Source organism: Rhinolophus ferrumequinum, chromosome 9, assembly GCF_004115265.2.
Source record: "Rhinolophus ferrumequinum isolate MPI-CBG mRhiFer1 chromosome 9, mRhiFer1_v1.p, whole genome shotgun sequence".
NCBI lineage: Eukaryota > Metazoa > Chordata > Mammalia > Chiroptera > Rhinolophidae > Rhinolophus > Rhinolophus ferrumequinum.
The window spans coordinates 86,396,055-86,421,374 of NC_046292.1; the positions used below are offsets into that span (position 1 = coordinate 86,396,055).

The 25,320-nt window shown below is 41.9% G+C and overlaps 1 protein-coding gene across 3 annotated transcripts in view; it reads right to left on the minus strand.

Moving 5' to 3' along the window:
- The window catches only part of DSP (desmoplakin), a 41,026-nt gene extending 16,137 nt beyond the window's left edge, over positions 1-24,889 (minus strand). For 2 of the 3 annotated variants that reach the window (XM_033113598.1, XM_033113597.1), the window contains exons 1-11: positions 24,174-24,534; positions 12,388-12,490; positions 10,350-10,498; positions 9,387-9,561; positions 5,559-5,687; positions 4,584-4,634; positions 3,524-3,685; positions 2,822-2,926; positions 1,875-1,970; positions 1,378-1,503; positions 680-832 (exon numbers count right to left, since the gene is read on the minus strand). In XM_033113598.1, the coding sequence (XP_032969489.1) occupies positions 680-832; positions 1,378-1,503; positions 1,875-1,970; positions 2,822-2,926; positions 3,524-3,685; positions 4,584-4,634; positions 5,559-5,687; positions 9,387-9,561; positions 10,350-10,498; positions 12,388-12,490; positions 24,174-24,379 (1,455 nt within the window). In that variant the 5' untranslated portion in view covers positions 24,380-24,534. Of the gene's footprint in view, positions 1-679; positions 833-1,377; positions 1,504-1,874; positions 1,971-2,821; positions 2,927-3,523; positions 3,686-4,583; positions 4,635-5,558; positions 5,688-9,386; positions 9,562-10,349; positions 10,499-12,387; positions 12,491-24,173 lie in introns of all 3 variants that reach the window. The other variant, XM_033113599.1, reaches the window with a different exon arrangement.
- Positions 24,890-25,320: the final 431 nt, after the last annotated feature.

A 25,320-nucleotide genomic window follows, 5' to 3' on the forward strand; every position in this document is an offset into this window, starting at 1 on the left:
AAGTATCTTAACTAGTAAAATGTAACAACCTTGATATTTATGTATTTCAATCTCCATTTCAACTCGTACTTCTTACTTCTCCATACAAAAGCTCTTAAAACATTTCTGCATGATAGAATAAACTCCGCTGTTTCATATCATTTATCTAATCAACTAAACACATTTTATGTTTCTTAAATCCTCCATAGTTTCTATAAGAAAGTAGAACTGTGGGAATTAATAATAATTAATAATAAATTATTACTAAAAACAAGTCATCTTTCAATATAAATGCCGGTGTTTACCACAGAACCTGCAGAATTAATATGCTCAATTACTGCATAAAATCTGCAATGACACTCACTTTGTATCCAGCATACTGGTCACCTTTCTCATTTCTTTTATATTCAGTAATTAAAAGATAAGTGATCACAGATAAATAAGTTTTTCATATTAGAAGTACTAAGCCGGAAAATTGAATGGTTTAAAAATACCCTGCCCTGATTACTGACAACTAGCATGTAATTCAGAACAAAGCTGCTGCATTTATTCAGCAGCTTGCTGCTTTGCATACAAAAGAAAAGACATTTACTATGGTGCTCACTGAAATCTAGATTAAATTCTGCTCTCTTGACTGACAAAACTCTGTATGAAGAGGAAGGGAAAGCTTTTGTATTGCTCTGAATAAGCGAGTACACACCTGGTCTTGTTTGTAGTCACACAAAGCCCTGAGAATAATGGGCTTATTGCTTCTGTAGTCTGGGTTACGTGGTTTCAGCTGCACAATCTTCTTGGACTTGTTCACCAAGTTCTGTACCTGACGCTTGTATTCAAGGATTTTCTCTCGTTCTTTCTGCAATTACAAATAAAATCATACTTTAACATAGATACTCTGTGAATTTTAGATAACATCTTCAAATGACATTAATATAGCTACTGTGACATTACAAATGAGATACTGTTATAATTGCATTAGCTGTTAAAAACCACAAATTCATCTATCTTCAGGGTCTATGGGAACCTGTCATAAGAAGTGACTCCAGAAGCTGCACAGCCATGAATTAAGTGGACAGGAAAAGAACATCATTGTGCAAAAGGACATTTATGTTGATAAAACTTGAAGTATTCTTTGCCAGAGGAATTTTCACGTTAAGTATTATAATCAGTATTCTCTCCATTTTTGTTTTGAGCAATAGAAATTACTTAAGCAAAAGTCATTTTCAACGGTAGCTAAGCATGTAAAGAAATTTATTTTGAGAAAAGCCATTGAAAGATGAAGAAAATGCTTGCTTGAGCTGGGCATACGCTGTTCTGCAAATGTGCAGTCTGAACTGCGTTGGTGGGGGCATTAAATCGCTCCTGTGTAAGGCTGCCAAGGGCCTGGGTCTGAGATGATACCTCTAGCTCCTTGATCTGCTCCAGCAGGCACTGCAAAGGCATGTTCTTGTCACAGGAGTACTTCTTCCTGATGGAGTCTTGAAGGCCCTTCAGGTAGGCTTCAGTCGACTGGGCCTCTTCAAAAAACTATTAAGGATGAGAGTGATCTCATGTCAGTGAAAAGCAACTCAATGAGCAATATCATCCAGTAGTTTTATTTCAAGGACTATCTTCACTAAGAATCTACTTGGTAGGTGGCTAAAGAAAGCATTACAGAAGCAAGTATATTAACTGATATGACAAGGGACATTTGAGTGATTGATGACCAGGTTACCTATCTATGCTCCTCTAAACTAAAAATCAATAAAGATTTTTGCAAATTATATTGCAAATAAATGTATATGGCAAATAAATTTATGCAATATTTTGAAGATTATTTTCGATGCTTTTAAAAACACATTCAAAAGATAAGGTATTAAGACCTAAAAGACAATTAAATCATTACTAAGTATAAAAACCTGAAAGTAGGCAGCATTCTCTTTGAGATGGACATCAATGCATTTGGTGATCTGAAGAATCCAGCTCCACTGTGTCTGAAGAGTATCCATATATGCCTGAAAACAAGAAAACATCAGCTGTCTCACCACCACTCAGCGCTATAGAGGCATCTGTTTTTGGGTAGATATGTGAGCATGAATGAAAGCTATGAAATATTTTTTATCGAATTCCAAATCAAGCAAACTTTTTCCCAAAAGTTAAAAACAGAACTTCCCAACAGGGAACTTCTGGTATGGTAGAAATTCAAGTGTAATACCAGTTTTAACAAACAGATACCATAAGAGTATTAAAGTATTCACCCAAATGACATGACTACTGACCAATCAGAACAGACACTGGCGCAGGGTTTCTTCCTCCCCTGCACCAAGCCCTGTTCCTGTACAGGTGCTAGATGGGGAAGTCCAAGGCACCCAGGAAGAGGGCTGGAGAGACTTAAGGCAGTGATTCTCACCAACTGATACGGAACTATTTCAAATTTTTTAACAACCAATTTTTTAACATACCAGTGCTACCAGCTAATGTCAACCTTGAGCACAGCCCCAGATGGCAGTCTAGGGCAGAGGTCAGCAAGCTACAGCCCAAGGGCCACATCCAGCCCACTGCCTGCATTTATAAATAAAGTTTTATTGGAACACAGTCACGTTTATTCATTTACGTATAGCTATGGCTGCTTCCACACAATGGCAGAGTTAAGTAATTTTGACAGAGACCAAATATCCTGTAAGCCTTAAATATTATTTGGTCCTTTCCAGAAAAAAGATTGTCAACCCCTAGTCTAGGGTATTGATCCCAAAATATAAAATAAACTTCTTGTGGCTTTATGATGAATCATTCATTTGTATAGTCCTACTTTATGAAAAGTTTCCCTTGTTTTCCCTAATAAAAATGTAAATCTCAAGGAGCCTACCTCGATTTTGTCTGAAGCTGGGTGCTGATTGAGAACAAGTTGGTCACTTTCTTGTTTAAGCTTATTGAGCTCTTTTTCCTTAACTTCCAGTTGTCTCATGCGTATCTGTGAATGAAAGAAAAACAAATCCTTCAGAGCAAGTCACCATTGGTCTTCCATCATTCCCACCGTATTTAAAGGAAGGTGAATACAAAACTGCATTATGGAACTGAACAATGCCAAAGAATCTTGTTATGTTTTCCTAGCATTAAAAATCACAGCATTTTTTATATTGGAAAGGATGTTTAAGACCTGAAAGGATGTTTGAAATCATCTGGTATATGGCTAAGGCCAGAATGATGACACGTCTTGTCCAAATTCACACAGTAAAGTGACAGAGCCACAACTGATACTGAGATTTTCTAATTCCAGGTTTTAATCCACTAGGCTACTGTGGTACACACACTCTGGGATATCTGAGTGAACTCATTCTTACACTCTCTACTGTCTCCTGGGATGTTAAACAATGCATTACTCCTCTTAAGTCCACTGAAAAGCTTTCAGAAAGGAGTGGTTTTTCACGACCATTTTAACACAGGCTGAATCACAACTGGCTGATGAAATTATGACCAGTCCATTCATCCCCACCTTGTCACCTGTTGGCCTCCAAGGCAACACCACGAGGCAAGCACCTACAAGGAAAGGGGCGGGGGGCGAGCTTACGGAGAAGGCCTCCTGTTTCTGAGCGATGTTGGTGTTCTTGTCACTCCAGTCATAGAGCAGCTCCTCCTCCTCGCAGTCGTTGATCCACATGATCTCTCGGGACGTCGCCTGGATGATGTTCTGCAGCTGTCGCAAGTGATCCATTCTCTCAAAAGACCCTTTCTGCACAGGACGTTCAGAAGCAGCGTTAGGATAACAATACACAAATTTCAAGGATACACCCACATGGTCCTTTTTACCAAAAAGAGCACAAGAATCGGTAAAAGGTTAACCTCCTGTATTCACTGACCAGCTGGTATGTGAAAAGGACCCATCCAAACTTGCGATGAACAAGGGAGCAATTTTAGATTCAATGAACAGCTTAATCCTGAAGACTCTTGATTCAGATGTTTGGGTTCAATGATTAGTTTTAGATTACAAAGGGGGAAATGGGATTCTTAAAAAGATAGATCAAGCTTTTTCTGCCCTCTCTCTCACACCCCAAAAATTCATGGTGCCATCAGTCAGTCACACACCAGACCTACTATGAAAACTACTGTGTCACTACTAGCCATGTTATCCAAATAGTGTCACTTCCAATAAGGAAATATTGAACAGTGAAGATAGTGTGGTACAAATAGGCAGAAGAAGGAAATATCTCTTCTCATGAATCAAGTAATTGATTCCGAGTCCATCACAAAATGGTAAACCTCTGTCTAAGGGAAACAAGCCTTATTTGTGCTTATACCTCATAAAAAAGGCTGTAATCCTCAAGTGCAAAAGCTTGCTTTAACTGCAAGTACTTGACAAGTGCTATTTACGTGACCCTTAACTTGCAAGTAGAACAGCACAAGGTACTGTGTTCAGGGGGAAAAAAAATTCTTTTAAAATTCACTTCTAAAGGAAACACAGCAGTAGAAATGAAATTAGCATCTACAAGGCCCTACGTATATTTCCAGGTACTTTCAGGGTCATTAGTATACCTAGAACACCTGGAAGGTACCTTACCCCCAGACTGTGCTCCATATGGATGGGACTGAATTGAACTGAACACAGAAACTTCAGAAAGAAGTTGGCTTACCAGCAGGTTTTCATACTCCTCCTCCAACTGGTAGATGGCAGATTTCTCACGCTAGAAGACAAAGTGCAGGTAATGATTTCATTCCCCTTGCGGGTTTCTATAGAAACAGCAGCCCCTCTAAACCTCCTTTTTGTCAGATACTGACTTCACATCCTTCGATAGAAAGACGATTCGCTCTATGAAATCGTTTACCTACAGGGCCATCTCCCAGATGGTTTGAAGACAAACCCTCCCTGGCCTGGCAGTGCCATCTTCACAGAGTGAAGGCGTGATCACTGTCATTTAAAGACCAACTTGTTACAAAATTGTAAAAGTCTAAAAATACAATTTAGGGCTCCCTAGATCTTAGAGAAAATTGGTCAGATACTCAGGTGGACAAAAGTAAGGCAAAAAAGAAAGTCGGAAGAAAGGAGGATGAGTAGTAAATAGCTCTGTTCTAAGTAAAAAAAAAAAAAAAGTATAGACATCTGGGGGAAATCAAGCACCTAAAATCAGATAGATATTTTACGCTGTAATTCTCAACCCAGCTTCAAGTCAGTCCTTTTAGCAAATGGAAGGTACCAGTAAGAAACATAATTTCCCTCAGTAGAAATGCATTTTAATTACCACATAAAAAAGGATTCACCATGGACATAAAACTGTATGACTGTCAGATTTTCTCTGTTTGAAGAGATGCTCTGCTTTCTGCAGAAAAGAACTACCACCCCCAAAAATACTCATTTACAAACTGCACACAAATGAGTGTCTGCATTCCCTTAGCCTTTTGTTTAACGGCCCCCGCCTCGAGAGTTAATCTCTAGTAGATCTATCGGATTCCACTTCCCCATTTATGAAATGGGATTTTTAAAAATTTCCAGTCTGTTGGGAAAGAAATTATAGACTAATGTGTCAGACAAAACTGCCTGGGATCAAGTCATTACACACAATCCTGCAGTACACTTTTCGAAGCCACTAAAGGGAAACATTTCAAAGTACCAGGTCGGCTTTAATTTTGTCCAGCTGCCAGCGATAGTCCCCGATGGCATTGTGGATGGCCCTGTGGCTGCCGATGTGCTGCTCCACGGAGGCCAGGTCCACGCCCCAGGAAATCATGTCCATCTCCGCCTGCGAGGGAAAGAGCGAGCCCTTCATTCCGGATCCCATGCACTCACCTCCCCTCACCGACAGCATCAGGGGCCAGAGGGCCAAGGGACATACACAGCTTCCATTCCAGTAAAACTGGAAATGTGAATACTCACCACAGAACCCCCGCAAAAAAGTTTAAAGGCTTGGCATTTCCAAATATCTAATGGGGGTTGCCAAATACTTCCCTCAACTTGTTTGACCTCAGCTCAAGATGGGCTGAGGAGAGAGGATGCAGAAAAAGAGATCCTTGAAACCTAGATCATGGCCTCTGAAGAAAAAAAAAAATCTACGTGTACACATGCAAGTGGTGTGCGTGTGTGCACGTGCATAGTATGTGTGTCTGTCTCTGTACTATACCTAACATGTAGTGTTATAAAATACTGATAGAAGTTTCTATAGTCGGTCATTTTAAAATGTGTATCAAAAACAGTTCATTAAGCTCAATCATATCCTACTTCCCAAGCTAAATAACTAATCTAAAAGTATTTTTTGTTGTTTTTCTCTAAATTGTTTAGATTAATATAACTGTTGACTCTTTAAAGTGAGCATTTACTGTTACCTTTCAGGAAGCAGAACTCCCTCCCTATGGCTCATTTCAAAGAGAAGTTACTATGTATACACAATGCCTGAATTTCAATGAATGTTGGCAACACCGAGATCATGGATTTATATTAGCTTTTTAAACACTAAATCTAACTTTCTATTTTGAGTCTCCACTCCTTCAGATTTAAGAATGCCACATAATAAGAATCAAACATATTATGCCACAAATTTCGTACTGTGTCAAGCCTATTATCTCGTCTTTCTTTTGCCTGAGCTCATGTAAATTTCCAAATCACCTGTGTCATCTCTTAGACATGCCAAAGTCAAACATTCCAGTCTGGTATTGCAGCAAGAACATAACACACATTGTTCTAAGCCACATCCATGTTCCAATATACTTGGCAAGCTTTCAGAAAGGGGAGCCATTTCAGAGTCAGACAACTGAAATTTACCCAGGACTCTGACCCTTCTCTCCCACAGCTCATTTTGGCTTTCACATAAACAGCTGAGTGCACTGGGAAGTCAACGAGGTGCCCAGGCTCTGGCTCATGCCCCTCATTACCAGCCAGGTGTATAGTATCTGACTGGTCCATCAGCAGAAACACAAATCAGGGCAACAACACAAAACCCTGGCATCAGAGATGTGTGACTGCCTGCTGATTATACTGCTGGGGACAGCGCTCCCTTATCAGCTGGGGCCCTGCAGCTCAGTCTCCTGGGAGTGAGAGCAAGAATGCAAGCTATGCTTACGGGAAGAAGGGGTAAGAGAAAAGGGGCCTGAGAGAATCCCAGAGACAACCAGCGGTAAGTGATAAAACTGCACAGTTCTTTTGAAACCATAGGGGATACCTAATCTGAAAAGCATCACTCATCAACTGCATCTGTTAGAAAATGCTCCCACCACCACAAAGGAAAACTGAGTCCGTATAGTGATGCCATTTTCCAAAATTTAAAAATGTTGAGCCCTTGCTACAAAGAAATTCTTACAAAACTACACCCAACATGAATACAGAAAGTGACAAATTCTAAGCTGATGTTTTACATAACTGTCATACTAAAAAGAAATTAGGGATTTGACGTTTCATAATTTGGTTCAAAGGTTGTTTCACCTAACGTTGCTGATCCTTAAGATGTAGTTCAAGCCCCACCAAGCCTTCCTTGGACCTCTCCATTCCACAGGAACTGGAGCGCCACCCCTCCCCCACTCCTACCTGAGCAGGATTTTATTACAGCTCAAACACAGCATTTAATCCCACTCTGCTCTGGAGAGAAATTTGGCATTTGGGTGTACGTATCTTGTTTTCTTCCATAATATTCATTTTCAGGGCCCTGGAACATAATTTTTGAACCCTCATTTTTTTGTCATGGTGCCAATACATATAAATGCTTAAGAAATGTATGTTCAGAGATTAGAAGGGAATTTTGTAATGTATACAAATGTCAAATCACCATGTTGTACACCTGAAACTGATATAATATTCTATGTCAATTGTACTTCAATTTTTAAAAGATTAGAAGGGAATTTGAAAACAGCAAATAAGTTTTTGTACTTAGGTTTCTGGGATAATAACTGTGGGGACAGAGTCCTAGAGAGCAGTTTCCAGGCTCTCAACCTCACACGGAAAGGTGCTGGCTCGGGTAGTAGATGGCCATCAGCTGTGACTAGTTGGCCATCGGCTGTAACCGGTTGGCCATTAGCCACTAATATAACTGCCATGGCTATGCTAGGAGGTTGGATGGTTGGCAGAGAAGCGAGCGGCGTATTGCGGCTAGCAAGTGGGGTTAGCAAGCGTGGATGGTGGATTGCGGATCGTGTGGATCCTACTTCCTGTGTCTTGCCCAGCCGCCAGCAAGAATGGGGTGCAGGAAGACCCTTCGTTGGGGTACTGGCGGATGTTTGCTTTTGTGTCTCAACCAGCCGCCATCGAGAATATAGTGGTATGACTCCCCTATCTATGGCTCTGTTGTTGTTCCTTTTTGGCCTCACCATGTCCCGTGTTCTTGTGCGTGAAGCGGGACCAGAGACCCCGCATGACAATAACTTACATTTATCCTGTATAAGCCCTAATTTCTATAATATTATCTAGTCCTTATAATAAGTGGTTTAAAAAGTTAACTGAAGGAATGAATGTTTAGTCCCATAAGCCTCACCACATAGCAAAGTACACATACAAAACTTTTTTAGTGGTCAAGAAATTTTAGAGCCACTCCTAAATTGGTCCAGAATAAGTAATAATAAAACCAGTATTTCTTACAACCACAACCACATTGCACAACAAACGATCTCTCCACAACTTATCATGCTAACATATCCACCTTCTCAAGAGGAAAATGGTTCATTAGTATCAGGTTTTCATTATAAAATTCCCATCTCCATGATTATGGCGTATTTCCACTGCCACCTGTTCATTACAGCACATAATTACTACATAAAACAACAAAACAGTAATTAGCATCGAAAAATACTTTGTAGAAACTCCGGTTCTAGCGAAAGGCTCAGTACATACTCCAGTTGCCATTACTTTACTTCACTCCCACACCAGTGACGTAATGATTGCACAACAAGACAGCTGACACTTCAGAAATATAAAGTAAGCAACTAATGAGCCCAAACCAGAATATCCAGTTTTACTGTTTCTAGCTCCTCCAAATTTGTCAACATTTTGAGCCTCCACAACGTGTTTTTTCTTTTTTTTTTAAGCACCTATCAGTAACACATGTGAGGTCAGTTACCACTCAGGACAACAATGGAGTTTTTTAGCACATAAGCTCCCACAACAGATTTTCCGTTTGTGCACAGTAAGAGGTAAAAAGCCAAAATCTAATTACATTACACCTGTTAAATATTACCTGAGTGATAAAGTATGCCTACGAAGCAATGAGGCTGAGTCTGTAAGCCACACAAGAGGGGGAGAAAAACTATCAAGTTTCATTCATTTCAAAAAAGAAGCCCACTGTCAAGTTACATAAGAGAAAAGTTCCAAAATCAGCACGTTTTTGCTGCCAGCTGAGGTCCAGAACACTTTTTATGGCCTGACCACTGAGGCTGGTCCTGCCCCGTTCCACACCTCTGGCCTACACAGACTTGGAAGGTTTGAGAACCGGCCCTCGTCCCTCTGGAAGCCGCTCACTTACCCTCTGCTGCCTCATCCACCCCAGACATTCGCTGGTGAGGCGCTTGGTGAATTCATCCCAGCCGGAACCACTCTGACAGGTGTACCCTCCACCACCCTTGGAGCTTGCCCTTCGGACTCGAGGGACGCTGATGGCTTTATACAGGGCTCGCATTTGCTCCTGGAGCTGAAGCAGTCTGAAAGGGAAGGAAAACCATTATACCATGGCAGGAAAACAGCCTATGAAAACATGTGCTGGGTAGATGTCCCCTTTTCTGAGTCTCCCTTGTGTCAGTAGAGAGGTCACAAATGCTTTCTTTGAAGAAGATTTTTCTTTACCACGTGATCTGAATCTTGATCACACACAAAAACTTAAATATTATGATGTTGCAGTCTTTGAGCATCATAATATTTAAGTTTTTGTATGTGAAAAAGTCACGAGTATCATTGGCTTTTGTGTAACCTGGGAGCAGCTTTCACTTTCTCATGAGTTTCATTCACCCTGGGAATTTTGAAATCAAAATTCTGGGTACCTTGAGAGCAAAATCAGACTCCACACCTCTGCTTTAAACTGCATTTTCAACTCTAAGAGTCTCATTTTTTTTTTCTCATTAAACTTGAGCTTGACTTGACATTAGACTCTTAAACATCAAATGCCGTGTCAAAGGCCTTTGCTGTTCCCCTCAAGGGAGGTACAGTTAATGACTCATAACAAACTCAGCTCTTCAAAATAAGCACACTCTTTTGAGCAGGTCTGTTCAGTTCTTCCTACAGCAGCTCTGTGATTCCACAAAAGATGAAGGGAGTGGTTTTAGGCAATTTGTGTTAGAGATACAGAAAGCCGTGGAATACCAAGTAAGCGAGACTTTCCTTGGGAATATCTGCTTCCTCCAAGGGAAGACTTGAGTCGTGGGACTGAGTGTAACCGGGTGTACGACATTCTTCTTCATGAGGCCTGCCTGCATCCGTGCTCCCTGGGCAATACCTTTTCTGATAAGCATCGCAGGGCTGGCCCATCTGTCGCATCTCTCTGATCAAGCTGTCAGTAATTTCCATCTGGTCACTGGCCTGAGCAAAATACTCGTCCAGTTCTCTGCTCCGAACTAGCTGCATCCCATCTCCATATTTCAGTTCCTAAAAGAAAGAATTCACATGAAGGAAACACAATACTGTACTGGGGGGAAAAGCTTCATGTGTGTCAATGGAAGCAAAAGCTTCTGCTGTAAACTTACATATTACACTCTTCCATTTTGCAAAAAATTGCTAACTGAAAATTATCTTATTAATTTGAGAAAGGGGGCAAATCTACGGAGATTCATGAACCAAAGTTTGTGGACTATATTTTAAATTTTCACCAGGCTTTTAAAAGCATTTTTAACAGAATGCTAATCTTTCCCTTTCTTTACTATGTTAAATGCCTATCTTTCATGTTCACACACAACTCTCACCTAATGGGAATTTCATTAAGGTAAGAATACTGTACAGTTATGCTGGATAAGGTCTTTTACACACAAACTGAGCTTTTCCTGCATCTTATGAGAAAAGAACTTTTCAGTTCTTCAAAAGAAAGCTGTCTAATTCATTGTATTGGACCAACTGATTTCCTGTTTTTGATGCTACACTATAGTTACGTGAGATGTCACTTTTGGAGTAAGCTGGGTCATGAGTACAAAAGACTGCTCTATACTGTTTTTATAACTGCTTGTGAGTCTACAATTATTTCAAAATAAAGTTGTGTTTTCTTTATAAAAAAAGAAGAAAAGAAAGCTTCCTCTGTTCACATACAAAAGGCTGCTGCTTCAGTGCCATATATGAGCTTTCTCTAGAATTTTACAATTGCTTTCATTCGGCTTGGGCCAAGTGAGCCTGACATGATTGAACCTCAACGAGCAGAAGTGAAAATAAACTGAGAACATGACGCCATGTACATTTGTGGAGCTACGTGTAGAACGGGTCCACAGCCACTGCCCACTGCCCGGGACTGGTGGAAGGTCCCCGGTGCCCCTGTTCTGCTTTCCATAAAGGGATCCCAGGCCTGCGATGAACACAGAGGAGGGCGTTTCACGTCAGACTTGAAACAACCACAACTACAACCAAGTTAGTCTGCTGAGCCCCCAAATCTTCTTCCATGGATTAAAGTGAAGTTATGTTTTAAGATGGATGAAGTAAACCAGAACTGGAACCCACACAACATCTAAAATTAAGAAATTAGAATATGAACATATTCTCCAAACAGAACACATAAATTCTCTTGATTAAAATCCCTCTTTCTATATAATAGGGGGACTTTGTGATGAGCCAGATTCCAGATTTAACCCCTGCATTAAGTCAGCATCGAGGACAGAAGCACTCAAATCCCTTGCTGAAGAGATACAATCGGTGAAGGGATAGAAAAGGTGGCCATGGCCCCACATTCTCGAGTCTGCTTTTAGCAAACTCAGAGCAAATGTGAACATGCTACAGTGTTTTCAAATAAAAATCTTCCACCGAAAATATCATGAAACCGATGATTTCTAAATCGGTTTCAATGAGATCCTAATCTATCTCATTCATATCAAAAAATTTTCCTCAACTTTCAATTGCTTATTTTTCTGTATCTTTTGTTTCTCAAATATGTTCTCCCAATATGGTATTTTTTTCCTGAAAAAAAAAAAAACCTTATTGAATGAGTGGTGTACATTACAATCCAGTGACATAAACATGTCAGGTAACATTTCTAGGAACAGAAAGTATTACAAAATTAATGACAACAGCTTGTTGCAATTCCAAAAGGGTGGCAATCTACAGAATAAACATTTGTTGGGGGAAAAAAACAAAAAACGTTGTGTGAAAACTGGTTCCCATTGTTAAACCAACATTGCAAGTAGGTTAAGAAGATACACATTCCTCTCCAGTCTGTTTTGAAAAAGATAACCTCCAAACACTAAGAGGGCAATGAAGGAAGGCAGTGACTAAGGACGCACAGGTGAGGGTGATGAGAGTCTAAGCCAACCCGGATACCTGAGGAGAACAGGAGGGCTTACCGGCTGCACAATCAGCTCTGCCCGCATCAAACAATCGGAGCAGTTCTGCAGAAGTTCCTGGATGGTGTTCTGGTTCTGGTGCCTGGACACTGTTCCGGTTTGACTGATAAGGCAAACACAAAGAAAGCAGACGTTTGACTTTCTTTTTTCAATTCTGAAATAATTTCAAACTTCCAGAAAAGTTGCCAAAATGAGACAAACCGTCTTGTAGACGCTTCACCCACATTCCCCAATCGTTAATATTTGCCGAGTTTCCTTTATCCCCCTCTGTGTGTGTGTGTGTTTACATATGTATGCATGCATGTTTTCTGAACTATTTGGGAATAATCATGCCCCTTTACAGCAAAATATTTCAGCATATAGTTCCTAAGAATAAAGACATGCAATTATATAATCACAGTAGAATTCTAAAAATCAGGACACTTAAAATGAATAGAATACTATTTTCCACTCTGCAGAGTGGAATTTTTCAAATTTTACTAATTAGCGCAATAATGACTTTCACAGCGAGTTTTCTTTCCAGGTCCAAGATCCAATCCAGAAATACTCTTTTGAGTTGTAAAAACACGTTTCTAGCAGCTTGTCTATCACCCTTCCTGCTTCATCCCACCAGGGTCCATAATGCCCAGCCCTCAACACCCCAAGTCCTTGGGGGATCAAATGGGGAGCATGAAGGTGCACTGGCAAGTCTGGCTGAAGAAACAATCGGAGGCAAGAGAAAAGCTTCTTCAACAAAAATATTCTCTGCAATCACAGTAAAACACAATAATGGTAAAGAAATAATAGTGTGGGGTGCTGGATGTAGCATGAGCTCTGAACAACAGGGTTGCTGGTTCGATTCCCACATGGGCCAGTGAGCTGTGCCCTCCACAACTAGATTGAAGACAACGAGCTGCCACTGAGCTTCCAGAGGGGTGGCTGGATGGCTCAATTGGTTAGAGCGCGAGTTCTCAACAAGGTTCAATTCCCGCATGGGATGGTGGGCTGTGCCCCCTGCAACTGAAGATTGAAAACGGCAACTGGACTTGGAGCTGAGCTGCGCCCTCCACAACTAGGTTGAAGGAGAAAGACTTGAAGCTGATGAGCCCTGGAGAAACACACTGTTCCCCAATATTCCCCAATAAAATTTATTTTAAAAAAAAGAAAAAAAAGAAAAAGAAAGAAAGAAAGAAAGAAAGAGAGAGAGAGAGAGAGAAAGAGAGGTGTGAAGAAAGTGATAGGAAAGGTGACCATCTTGAATGCAAAACAAGCCACTTTTCCTTTCAAGATGGTCCTAGAATATTTTTCTCCACAATGATGCTCAGCCACGTGTCCATTTCAAATGAAGCACTTTTCTGGAGGACACATGGCAGAAACCTTAAAACAACAGCAGTGTTTAAGAATAACGTTATAGATGTTCCATATTTAAAAGAGACTACAGGAATTTAACTTGCTTCAGATATAAGTAAAGAGAGCAAGGTATAATAAAAGTCTTACTTTTTAATTTGCCAAGATGCATTATGCTGAAGCACAGCCTACCATAGTTTAGTTTAAGAGCGATTTAAAGCATATTTTAAAAAATAAATAAATAAAGCATATTAAATTATTGCTTAATGTCCTGGAAAAGGCCTCACAAATGTGCTACAAGAAGCCTGAGTTCTTCACAGGACTTCAGAGCCACCCAGTCCTTGGGGGGGGGGGGGGGCGGGGGGACCTGCAGATAAAACTTTCTCTTATATGTATATGTGTCTATGTAGGGGATGGTTGTGTTTGTACATGTTTTAAAGAATTTCACTGGGGTTTTTGTGTGTGCGTGTGTTTAAAAAAAAAAAGGTTTGAAAAACACAGGCTATACATAGATGGGATAAAGGCATAAGAATGTGGGAACCTGCTCCCACTGTGCCTGATTCTGCGTCATTGCACTCGGGGAGGACACCGACTTTCTCTCTCTGCCACCTATTTGCAGTCCCTGCTTGCAAGCAAGGCTCCCCAACAAGCCAGCACTAGCTGAACCTATGTGGGTGAGGAACCAAGCTTTCCCTGGGAACCACTCCCAGATGATGACATGCCTCCCCCAGGCAGGCCTGGGCAACGGGCCCGCCTGAACTGCCCACCTATCAAAACCAGGACACCCCACACCCCATGAATGCAGTCTCTTCTTCCACTGGAACTATACAGGAAACCTGGCACAACCCCGAAGTGCTGAGATATAAACAGGACTACATTTGTTGTCCAAACTTGTACAAAATTCCACTTGACTTAGAATCAGAATACTTTCCAAAATGTACCTATTATAAAATAGAGGAAAGAAATTCAAGAGACAAAGGAAAAAATTCAGAAATACCTCATTTAAAACCCTAGGATGGAGAAAGAATTAGGAAGGTCTTGTGTAATTTATTTGTTTTCTTTTATTGAAGGGGGATGACAGTACCTTTTTTCTGAAACATTTAGTAATTCTGTTGAGCAGTTTGGTTCAGAGAGTAATTCCTGTGAAGAAAGCCAGTCCTTAGGACACATGAAAATGCCATCTCTTAGCACAATGGAAAGTCAGAGTTTCTTAAATTATTTATAACGTGTGCTACTGTAAAAAACCCACAAACTGAGCTATTAGACAAAGGCAGAGAGGGGCAACTGGGTGAGTAGTATATGAGAGCTCTCCAGTATCTTTGCAACTTTTCTATAAATGTAAAACTATTCCAAAATAAAAATGTATTTTAAAAAACAACAAAACAGGGAGGCCAAACTCAGTTGTGAATGAATGTACCAAAATGAACATACAAGTCTTTTTCAATTGAGTTTATGATGAAAGTCATTTGACAACAAAACATAAAACTCACCAGCTTCTTTTAACCCAACTACTGAAGCAGTTAGTTGCAGGACACTTAGAAATAAACTGTATCCAGGAAAAAGAAAGGTGAGGCCATTAAATGTTGCCTTAAAATCGTGGACTTTCCACATTATTTTGGTTTCTCTCTACTTCTAGAGACAGCAGCTGACATCTCTATAAAAATAAGTCATCTTATCTGCTTCCCCTCACCCGCATACATCTGAAGTTGAAAAAACAAACAAAAAGAAACAGGGGGCTTCATATCCTGTTAAAACTAACAAGAATCGTTCATGCTTTCCTACAGGACTTGCATGTTTACCACACATGCCCTTGATATCCACTAAAGCCCTATGTGTTTCACTTGACATTTTAGTAAAACAATTAATAAATATAGGAAAGAGGAATGCACAAAAATCTAATTTGTAAAGTGTTAGAACAATGTAATGAAAAATCTTTGGTATTACTACTTGTCTATGGAAAGTATGATCTGATTAACCAAATTTCATCTTATCCATAACTTTTCAAGACTGTATCTAGTCCCTAAGTGAGATCTACCTCTCCTGTTTTTCTTTCATCTGTTTTAAGAATCTCACTTTAGTCTGAAGTGTGGCTAAAGACATCATTTGGGACCAGACCTCGGTGAGAAAGGGAAGCTTTTGAATAGCCCAGTCCATCAAAGAGAAGATGGAGGAAGGCAGACTCAGGCCCGGGAGATTTAACACTGAGGCAGAGAATCCACCTTCGCCTTTCAGGTTGCTACCTTAGCCCAGTGAAGAATCCACACACAGCTGGCAATACTCAAATCAAGGAGGACATGCAGGTCGAAAAAATTTGGACCCATTGGGTCAGTCCAGCATCAGATACTCCACACTGTGCAGCTGGATTCTTCAGCATGAGAGCCAGGAGAGCTTGCTTCAGGGAACACACACATTTTTTTAAAGTGGTGTGTCACTCAAAACTTTTTAGGTGAAATCCTATTTTTTATTGACCACATAATTTTAGATCTTTTTTTTAATCCCAGAAAAGTTGTAGACATGAGTTTTCCATCTGTTGGGCTCTAGATGGTAACTAAGATTTCTCTAGCTCACTCTTTCTGTAATTCTCTTTTATGAAACCACCAAACTCACTCCTCCAATGGAAAATAATACACAGGTCTGTTACATCTAATGGTAATCAAGTTTCTTCTTCAATTGATATAGTGCACTTTGGGAAAATGCAAAATTCTACCATATATGAAAAAATAATTTTTAAATAAATTGACTTATTTAAAAAATATACAAGGATTTTTAAAATACCTATCATGAAAGAATTTTCAATACTGGCACATATAGATGTTAGGGGTGCAGAGATTTTAAACCATGTTAGAAATTGAACTAACAAGCTCAAAGTTCAATTTTTAAATTGCATTTCATGGAAGATGAGAGATGTCATGTTAAAAAAAAAAAAGAAAAAACGCATTTGGGTCAAACCAATCAAAAAAATATTGACTAAACTAAAATTAATAGCTGTCCTTGAAAAAACATTTGTTCTTAAGTGTTTAAATTTTCTGAAATTCTGTTTTATCTTCAAACTCACAAAGACAAATGATTCATACTACAAAGAACTGCCTGCATAAACACTTTTTTTTAAGTTCACTCTAAAACTTGTTCAAACAAGTAATGGTTCCAACAGTTTGCCTAAAGATCCCTTTATCAATGGCTAAAAGGAAAACACGTTCTGGATTTTAATCCAAGGATGGAGCACATGAACGTGTGAACAATATTACAGAGCTTTCTATGTTTTATCTTACCACCTTTAAATAATACTCTTCTTAAAAAAATAACTCCAAAATTAGCTGTCCTAAGGCATTAGTTTAACATGTATTGCTAAGGGGGAAAAAAGACAATTATTTTGAAGAAAGCCATGCAGTATTACGAGGTAAAAATATTTAATAATAATAATAATACTCTCCTTGTTTCATAAAAGTAATTTTATAATAATCTATTCTGTATATTAGACACTTGGCCCATGTCACCTAGCTGTATTTCTTTTGTCAATGTGCTTTCTCTCCTACTGGATTCCTTCTTTCCTTCTTTCTTTCCCTTCCTCCATCTCTTTCTCTCTCTTTCCCCCTCCCATATCCCCTTCTCCCTCAGAAAAGCTCAATAAATATTTGTTGGAAGTATAATTATGTAATGCATTAATATTGATCTCAAGACCAATTTGCTCAGCTCTTTATAATTTTCACATGTACTATTTTGTTTGAGTTTCTTTAAAGACTCTTAAGTAAAAAGGAAAAAAACGTAACATTTGTAAAACATATTTTTACTTCTTAATTTAAGGACAATACCCTAGATTCAAGACTCACTAAACACTCTACCATCCTTCGGAAGTTATCGAGCAAATGCTGCCTCCTGTATTGAGTTTCCTGCACACACTCTGCCCTCATTCCGCACTAGTTATTTACGCACCTGTCTTCCCCACTCCTGGAGAGCAAAGTCCCACACCTTAGTCATCTTGCCCTCCTACACGCACCTAACAACACAGAAGGTACTGGTGCATATTTGTTTGGTCTAGCACAGGAGGAGTCAAAGTTAAATAAAAGGCTGAGACGAGAATATTACCACCCATCTCATTAGCCTCATTTCCAAAGCTCAGTGAGACAGTGCGTCTATCCTCCTCCCACCCCCGTCCTCACTCCAACAGTGGACGAGAAAAGGTGTTTTTTTCCTATAAATTTTATAAAGAGGGCCTCCTCTGACCCTTCATTTTGTCCTCACCTAGGGGCTTTGGAAGCAGTACTCTAGTAAAAGTTCCACTTCCTTTCCGTGTTTATTATTCTCCCAGTTCCTGGTGGATTGGGGGATGGGGTAAACTGATCACATCATTAACTTCAAAAAGACTGAAGCCAGGCAAACTTGGAGTCCACTCCCTGCTCAGCCACTTCCGTGTGTGTGACACTGAGCAAGCGAGGCTCCCCGCCCCTGGAGTTTCTGCATCTGCAACATGGAGGCACAACCCTCTCCTGGGGTTGGCATGATGCTCAGTGGAGCCACTAATGCCGCAAAGCCCAGCAGAAACTAAGGCCCCAGGCAAGACAGCTCTTACATGGTGGCTGCTGCTCAGATTGCACTTTCTACTTTGTGACTTTTTTGCCCCAGTTCATAATTTTAAGCAAATTAGGGAGGTGGGATGAGAAGCAAAAAAAAAAAAAAGGAAGAAGAAGAAATAGAGGATTAGGTATAAGGGTGAGACATTGCAGAGGTTCCTAAAATTACCTACAAGGCCTGAAAATAAGAGTTTGAGATAATTCAAAGAAAGTGATACATCCGTTTAACAGCATGAAAGAAACTTATCGAAGTGATAAGAAAATTCAGAAACCGATGTATTCCTCTCCTTTATTAAGCGGGGATGACATATGAATATTAGAAATTCAATGTCAAAATAAGGGTTCTATTTTGAATTATTTCTCTGTGTGAAAACTTACATTCATTCTGAAGCCTAAAAAAATCATTTACAAGTTATCTGATTATCCATCAACAAGCCAAGTCCTTTTTCATATTTTTCAGGTGCCAGATGAAGCAAGGGATGTTATGTGCGCGTGTCAAAATTTTAAATTCCAAACAAAAACTTAGATCTATTTACTGTAGCCTCTTACTACGTCTCATCATTTTCATGAAATAGATTTCACATTCATGATGCCTTTGAAGGTCCTGGACCCTTCCAGCCCAAGGTGTTGGTGGTCAAGTATAAGGTAAGTTATGGGCCTGCACTTTACAGGACATTGCCACAGATGAGTGGCTCACTGAGTCCTTGGGGTCTGTGGGCGGTGGCTTCAATATCAGAACCACGCCTGACCATTTTCCCATAAGTGCCAGAGGGAGAAAGAGAAAGACAAAGGGTGGGGCAGTGCTCCAAGTACCGGTGCCTCCAGACTAAAGAAGCACTCCTAGAACCTCCTCTTCTGGAAAGACTGGTTAGCAAAGAACTGAGTTAGCCTCCCCCAGTCACACCCAAGCTCTCCTTCACTCCACCCTAAGAAGTCAGCATTGAGGCCTCAGGGGCATCAGCAGTTTTCCTTCTTTCCCAAGATATTTCAATCACCTGAACAACAATGAAATGATGCCTATGTTTAGAGAAAAAAATTAACGACTGTTGAAAGCTGTTTTGTAGACGTGACCAACAATTAGCTGGCTTAGTGCAGCAGCATCTTGTGTTTTTTCCCTAGGCAGATGGAAACTCTACAGGAATACGAATAAAAGAACACAATGGTCATGAAATAAATATGTCACAGAAATGGAACAGATTAAAAAGAAGTAAAAACTCACATTAGATAGAAGAGTTTACAAGTAGAAACCAAGATGAATTCTAATGACTATACTTTGATCTTTTCTTGAGTCATTGTGGTGTACTGGATTCAAACGTAGCTCAACCACTAACTAGCAGTGTGACCAAGGCCAAGTGTAACTACTTTAACCTCAGTGTTCCCTTCTCTAAAGTGGGAAGTCTGTCCTGAGGCTTGAGATAAATACATAATATACCTGGCACATCACAGGTGTTTGTACACATGCCAGGTGATGGTAACTATTATTAACCACCAATCTTTTTGTAAAATATGTAACTTACTCAAACTTAATAACCATGTAAATGTTATCTGCCACATAGCAAGCTGAACTGAATCTTACTTTGCAATCGTTTCCTAGAAAAATGTGTAGGAAATCCATTCTATGAGTCACCCAACTCTCAGCCTGTTTTCTCAGGCTCTCCCTTGCCTCTCACATCCAAATTCTTAGCTGAAGCTGCCACTCCACCCACCTAGCAATAAATGTCTACTTTCCTGTCCCACTGCCTCTGAGCTCGATCAGACTTTCATCACCTCCCTCTTGCACTGGTATAATTGCTTCCTTAAGCCAACTCCCTCCTGCAGGCTCGCCCCACTTCATGCCACCCAGCACACTGCAGCCACAGAAACAGTCCGAAAACTCACTTATGATAGTCTCATTTATTCCCTGCTCTTTCAACGCAGGAGATTCACCGGCTTCAATGAAAGCCTGGAATGGCCAATCCAAACTCCCCACCATGGACTCAAGGTCTCTCAAGCCCTGGCTCCAACCCATCCTTCCTCCTGAGGTCCTACTGCTTCCCCACACAGTGAATGCTCAGAAGGGACACTGCTCTATAGGCCTTGATTTGGTTCCTGGTTCCCAACTCGCAGACTTTCTCATGCTCTTCTCTCCCCCTGGCCTGCTCTCTACCTACCCACCTTACCAGATAAAATAAATACTCCAAAGCCTAATTCAACACCACTTCCTTTATAAAGTCTAGTTAAAGTCTTACTACAGGGGTTATCTTATCTCTTTTGAAGCCTCTGAGTCATTTATACCCCGTCTGGCCATTATCCTTTCGTATTACAGTACTTGTGTACTTATTTTCCTTTAAAGAGCAGACAATTCTTTCAAGAAGCCTTTGTATTTTCACCTTTGAGATTCCCAACACCTAACACACAGCAGATGCTCAGTAAACATTTGCTGAATGAAGAAATAGAATTGAGATATGTTTACTGTAAGTACAGGACTGTCCAGTCTGATACACAAAGAACCCTCTCTAAAGGTAGAGGGTGACAGCATAGGTTCTCTTGCCAACTCAGCCAGGAGTGGACTTAGGGACTTGGGGCAAGTCTTTATCTCCTTGTCTCTAACGTGGGAAAGTGAGGTTATTTTATACTCCTTAATATTGCCTCCCACTCCAAAATTCAGTGCAAATGGAACCTGTTTATTCATGCCACGATATAGGCTTCTTTTAAAAGGTAGTTTAAAACAAACTTAAAATGTGTATCGCATAGTAATCACATGCATTTGGTTTTTAAATCATGAGTTCTAGAGAAAAGTTAATAGCATTAAAACCACATATTTCTGAAGCTTAATGGCTACATTCGCTTTTAATCCTCCTACAAAATCCATACTTGGATCAGTGAAAGATTTTACTGTGGGACTTGGTCACTTGGCCACCAAATTTCACTACAGATTTCTAATTTCTTTTGAACTACAGGAATAAAACTAGAATAATTCTGCCTTAATTAAAAATAATATAACATTCTATACAAGAGAAAACCAAAGTTTATATTTTTCAAATATATATCTTATTATGTTATCAAGCATGTAACATTTACAAATTTTAAAATATAAGTAGAGCACAAGAAGAAATTAAATAAAGTAGATGCGATTCCATCCAGCCTAAAATAAAGATGACACAAAAGCCAGGTCAGGGAAGAAGGAAGAATTAGTAGAAGTTAATATAATACTGTCCTAAAAATTGACAAGCAATATTAATTAACGTAAAGGACAACAGAAGATGTTTTAGTCACTTTAAAAGGTAAAATAAGAATTGAGCTCCCTACACCTTTCAAATTAGTTTATTAGGAAAAGGCTAAATACAAACACTGGTTATTTCAAAATCACCATCTAATTCAGCCAATAAAGTAGCAGTTTTTGAAATAAATGCGTTTAAATCCAACCAGTTGTTTTCATGCTGGTTTTTGTGCTTTAAAAACAAAACACCTTTACGTATTTAGGAAAACGTTGCGTCAGAAAAGCATTTATTAAATTTTTAATCTTCATTTAGCAGAGGGCAATAGGGCAGAGGTGGCATCCTACTTCTACAAAGTGCATGCTGTGAACAAATAAATCCCTCCGCACAAAACCAAAAAGCCACCAGGAGAACCGATATGGGTCTGTGCCCTGTCTCTCTTCCATCAGTCACCATTATTGTAAAAATGCAGAAGTCAGCATTTGCGGGCTATTCTGTATTGTGCTAATTCTTCAGTTCAAAAAGGGTCGGCAGCAGCTGGGCAGGCCAGGCTGGGACAGGCTGGGGTAATTCCATTACCTGATCCGGAAGAACGACCTCATGCTGACTCAAGACCCCAGCCTGACACCCCGCTGCCCAGGCAAATCAACATCAATGCGCAGTAAAAACACCTTTCTCCAAGTTAAGTAATTTTTCATTTGAGTCTGTGTTGCCCTTCTCAGCAAGATGTAAAACTTGACAGTTTATAAACAAACAGCCTTTAGGTTGGAAAAACCGAATACAAGAAATGATGCTATACTATGAGAAAACACCGAAACTCTTCAAAATTTTGTTTTAGTGACGAATCCTTTTAAACCACATATCGTTATGCAGGTCATTAATTAATATATTGATTCATTACAAGTTTCTTCTACAAGAAGCCAAGGGAGTAAAATATTCAACTAACAGTAATGTTTATTGCCAATTTAAAAATTAGAGACTCTAGGATAACAGAAGCATATTTAAAAAACAAACAAACAAAAAAACCCTTGGTTTGTAAATGCTGAAAAAAGAGCTGCTGGAGAATCCTTGCAAATTCTGACTTGGATTTAAATGCGTGGGTATAAAAACTGTGCTTTCCAAATACTGGAAGACTGGGAGGGAAAAGTAAAGTTTCAGATTTAAATGGCTGGCCAAGTTTTTAAAACAGACTTAAAAACCAAAGTAAAAACTGGAAAGTTTCTCCAGTTTTTTGCTTGGCACATTTTTCCTGGAAACCCCCAGGTGTATTTTGTTCAAAAAACAAAGGGCTCCAGATTGAGGCAATTCTTTGCTAACTCACAACAAAATAAATTATTAAGATGCTCGGGGAAAATAAATCGCTAACAAAACAGGTTGCAACTCGAATAGTCCCGCCTTCAAAACTGCTGGCCCAACAAAACCCCCTGGAGTTTATCCCGGTTGCTACTCCCCAGCCTGAGGCCACAAGGCAGGGTAAATTGGATTCTGGAACCCAGACGTCTTTTCCAAAAGCCCTCTATGAAAAAGCTTGTGGGGGGAAACTGTTTGCAGGGGAGGAGAGGGTGCGAGCTACAATATTCTCACGCCTCACACGGACATCCCAAGCCCGGCACCAGTGACCCGGTAAATGCAGGTTCATTGTTTTCCTCCACCCACCCAAATGAACCCCTCCATCGGTTTCCTCGATGAAAATCTTCCCAGTGAGCCTCTCTGGGGCACCTTGGCCAGGGCCGGCCTCCAACGTCGCAGGCCCGCACCAGTGGGACGCGGCGCCCTCCCCTCCACAAGCCTCTGCCGACCCTCGGCTGCTCAGGGAGCAATTTCCCTGCAAAGCGCTCCGCGACCAAGACCTTGAGGTCGTTCCTCCGGCGCCTTATAAAAAGGAAACAGGGCGCAGGCGCGGGGCCACAGGTGCGCTCGCCCGCGGGGGCTACCGCGCGGCGGACTGACGGGGACAGGTTTCTTCCCGCGGAGCTCCCACTTGGGGCCAAGTGACTGCCCCTGCCGGCAAACTTCCTTTGAATAGCAGGGGAGACCAAGGCGGCGGCCTTCTCGAGACGGGACCCCGCGCCTCCAGCACGCGCAACCTCTATCAAAAAGCCCTTGACTGGCCCAGCAGCCCGGATGCCGCTGCAGACGTGGTCCCGGGTGACCAGGTATTTGGGATGAGCCAGTAGACACAACGGAGCGCCGAGTCCGACCCTGGCCACTGGCCACTGGCCAGGCTGGAGCCCCCGCTCCTCTGCTGTTTTACTTTTGGTTACAGTTGGATAAGTTGGGTTTTATTGTCGCAGCCCTGCCTGCCTGACCTCCCACCTGCCGGTCGGTAAAGGGACACCACCCAGGGCGGGCCGTGCAAGGGACAGTCGCGGAAGCAGCCGAGACCCCCGGCACCCCGACCCCTCGCTGGGTGGCCTCCTGCCCCGGCTCGCGGGAAGGGACAAAGGCGAGACGTAGTCCCCGCTGGAACACACACCCACACCGCAGCGCAATGGACGTCAGGCCACCTGGGTCGTGCCCCAGCGCCAACAGGAAATGCTTTCATGACCTCGAGCAAAAAGACACTCTTCTTTCTGGACCAGGGTATCCCCGTGCGTCAGGGAAGGGCTTGTCCCGCTTTCCCATGGAGAGCCCGCAAGCCCCGGCCCCGGAGCCCCGCGCACGCCGCGCGCTCCGGTACCGCCCCAGTACCCACCAGTAGCCGTCCGAGTTCTGGTCGTTGACCGTGTGTAGCGCCGGGGAGTAGTACATCCTGCTGGTGCCGCCGCCGCCGCCGCCACCGCCGCCGCCGCCGCCGCCTCCGCTGCAAGTCACCTCATAGCGCAGGTCGGGACCGGACTCAGCGCGGGTCATGCGGCCCAGCGTGTTGATCCGCGGGTGGGAGCCTCCATTGCAGCTCATGTTGGCGGGCACTCAAAGAGCCACTCAGTGCGGAGGCATAAGCGAGGACGCCCGGCTCGGAAAAGGCGGAGTGCTTCAAAGGAAAGGCCAAAACCCGGGAACTGGACAGGGAAGTGCAGAAGTGTCGCGAGGACGCTCCTCTCCACCGGGGCCGTCCAGGCCGCTGCGGGCGCGGCGCGGCGGGCGTAGATCGGGCGACGGCGACGGGCGGGGAGCCGGAGCGGGAGCAGGAGTTGTAGCTCGGAAGGCGGCGAGAGCACAGAGGACCTGGGTCGCGGCTGGGTGTTGGTGTTGGTCGGTGGGGCGCAAGTCTCCTCCCAGCTGGCACCCGGCGCCGAGCCACACCTGGCCCGTTTCTTCCCAGCGAGGGGTGCGGCCGCCGCGCCTCCCCCGTCCTCCGCGAGTGTCACAGACGCGCGCCCGCCGCCCCTCCCCACCTGAGCCCGCCGGTCCGCGGCTCCGCCCTGCGCCTCCGAGGCCTGAGTAACACACGGAGGGGAGGGGTCCCTGAGACCCGAACGCCCCGAGCGCAGGGACCAAGGGAAGGACGTCCGATTGCAGGGGCCGCCACGCTCTGAGGACTGGCTGCAGTACTGGGAAAGCGTGGCCCCTGCTTTTTAGGATTCTATGATCCCCAGGGCGGAAATAAGCTGAAAAGTAAGGGTCATTCAATTGGACAATTACTTACTGAACAAAACTTTTGCTCATCCCTGGAAACGGTGCCAACCAAGCTTTAACTAGAAACATAATTGAGAGAATTTAGAGAGCTTAGATGATGAGGTTTTGTTTGGGGACTTTATTTTCTTTGATTCCAGTAATACAGAAAAGTGCCTGAGAAGCCAGATTTCCGACACGTAAAACTATTTTTACACCGAACCACCACTTTGTGGAGAAGTGTTCACCATAAATAATTTCTTTGGCATGAAGATAAAAAAAAAACA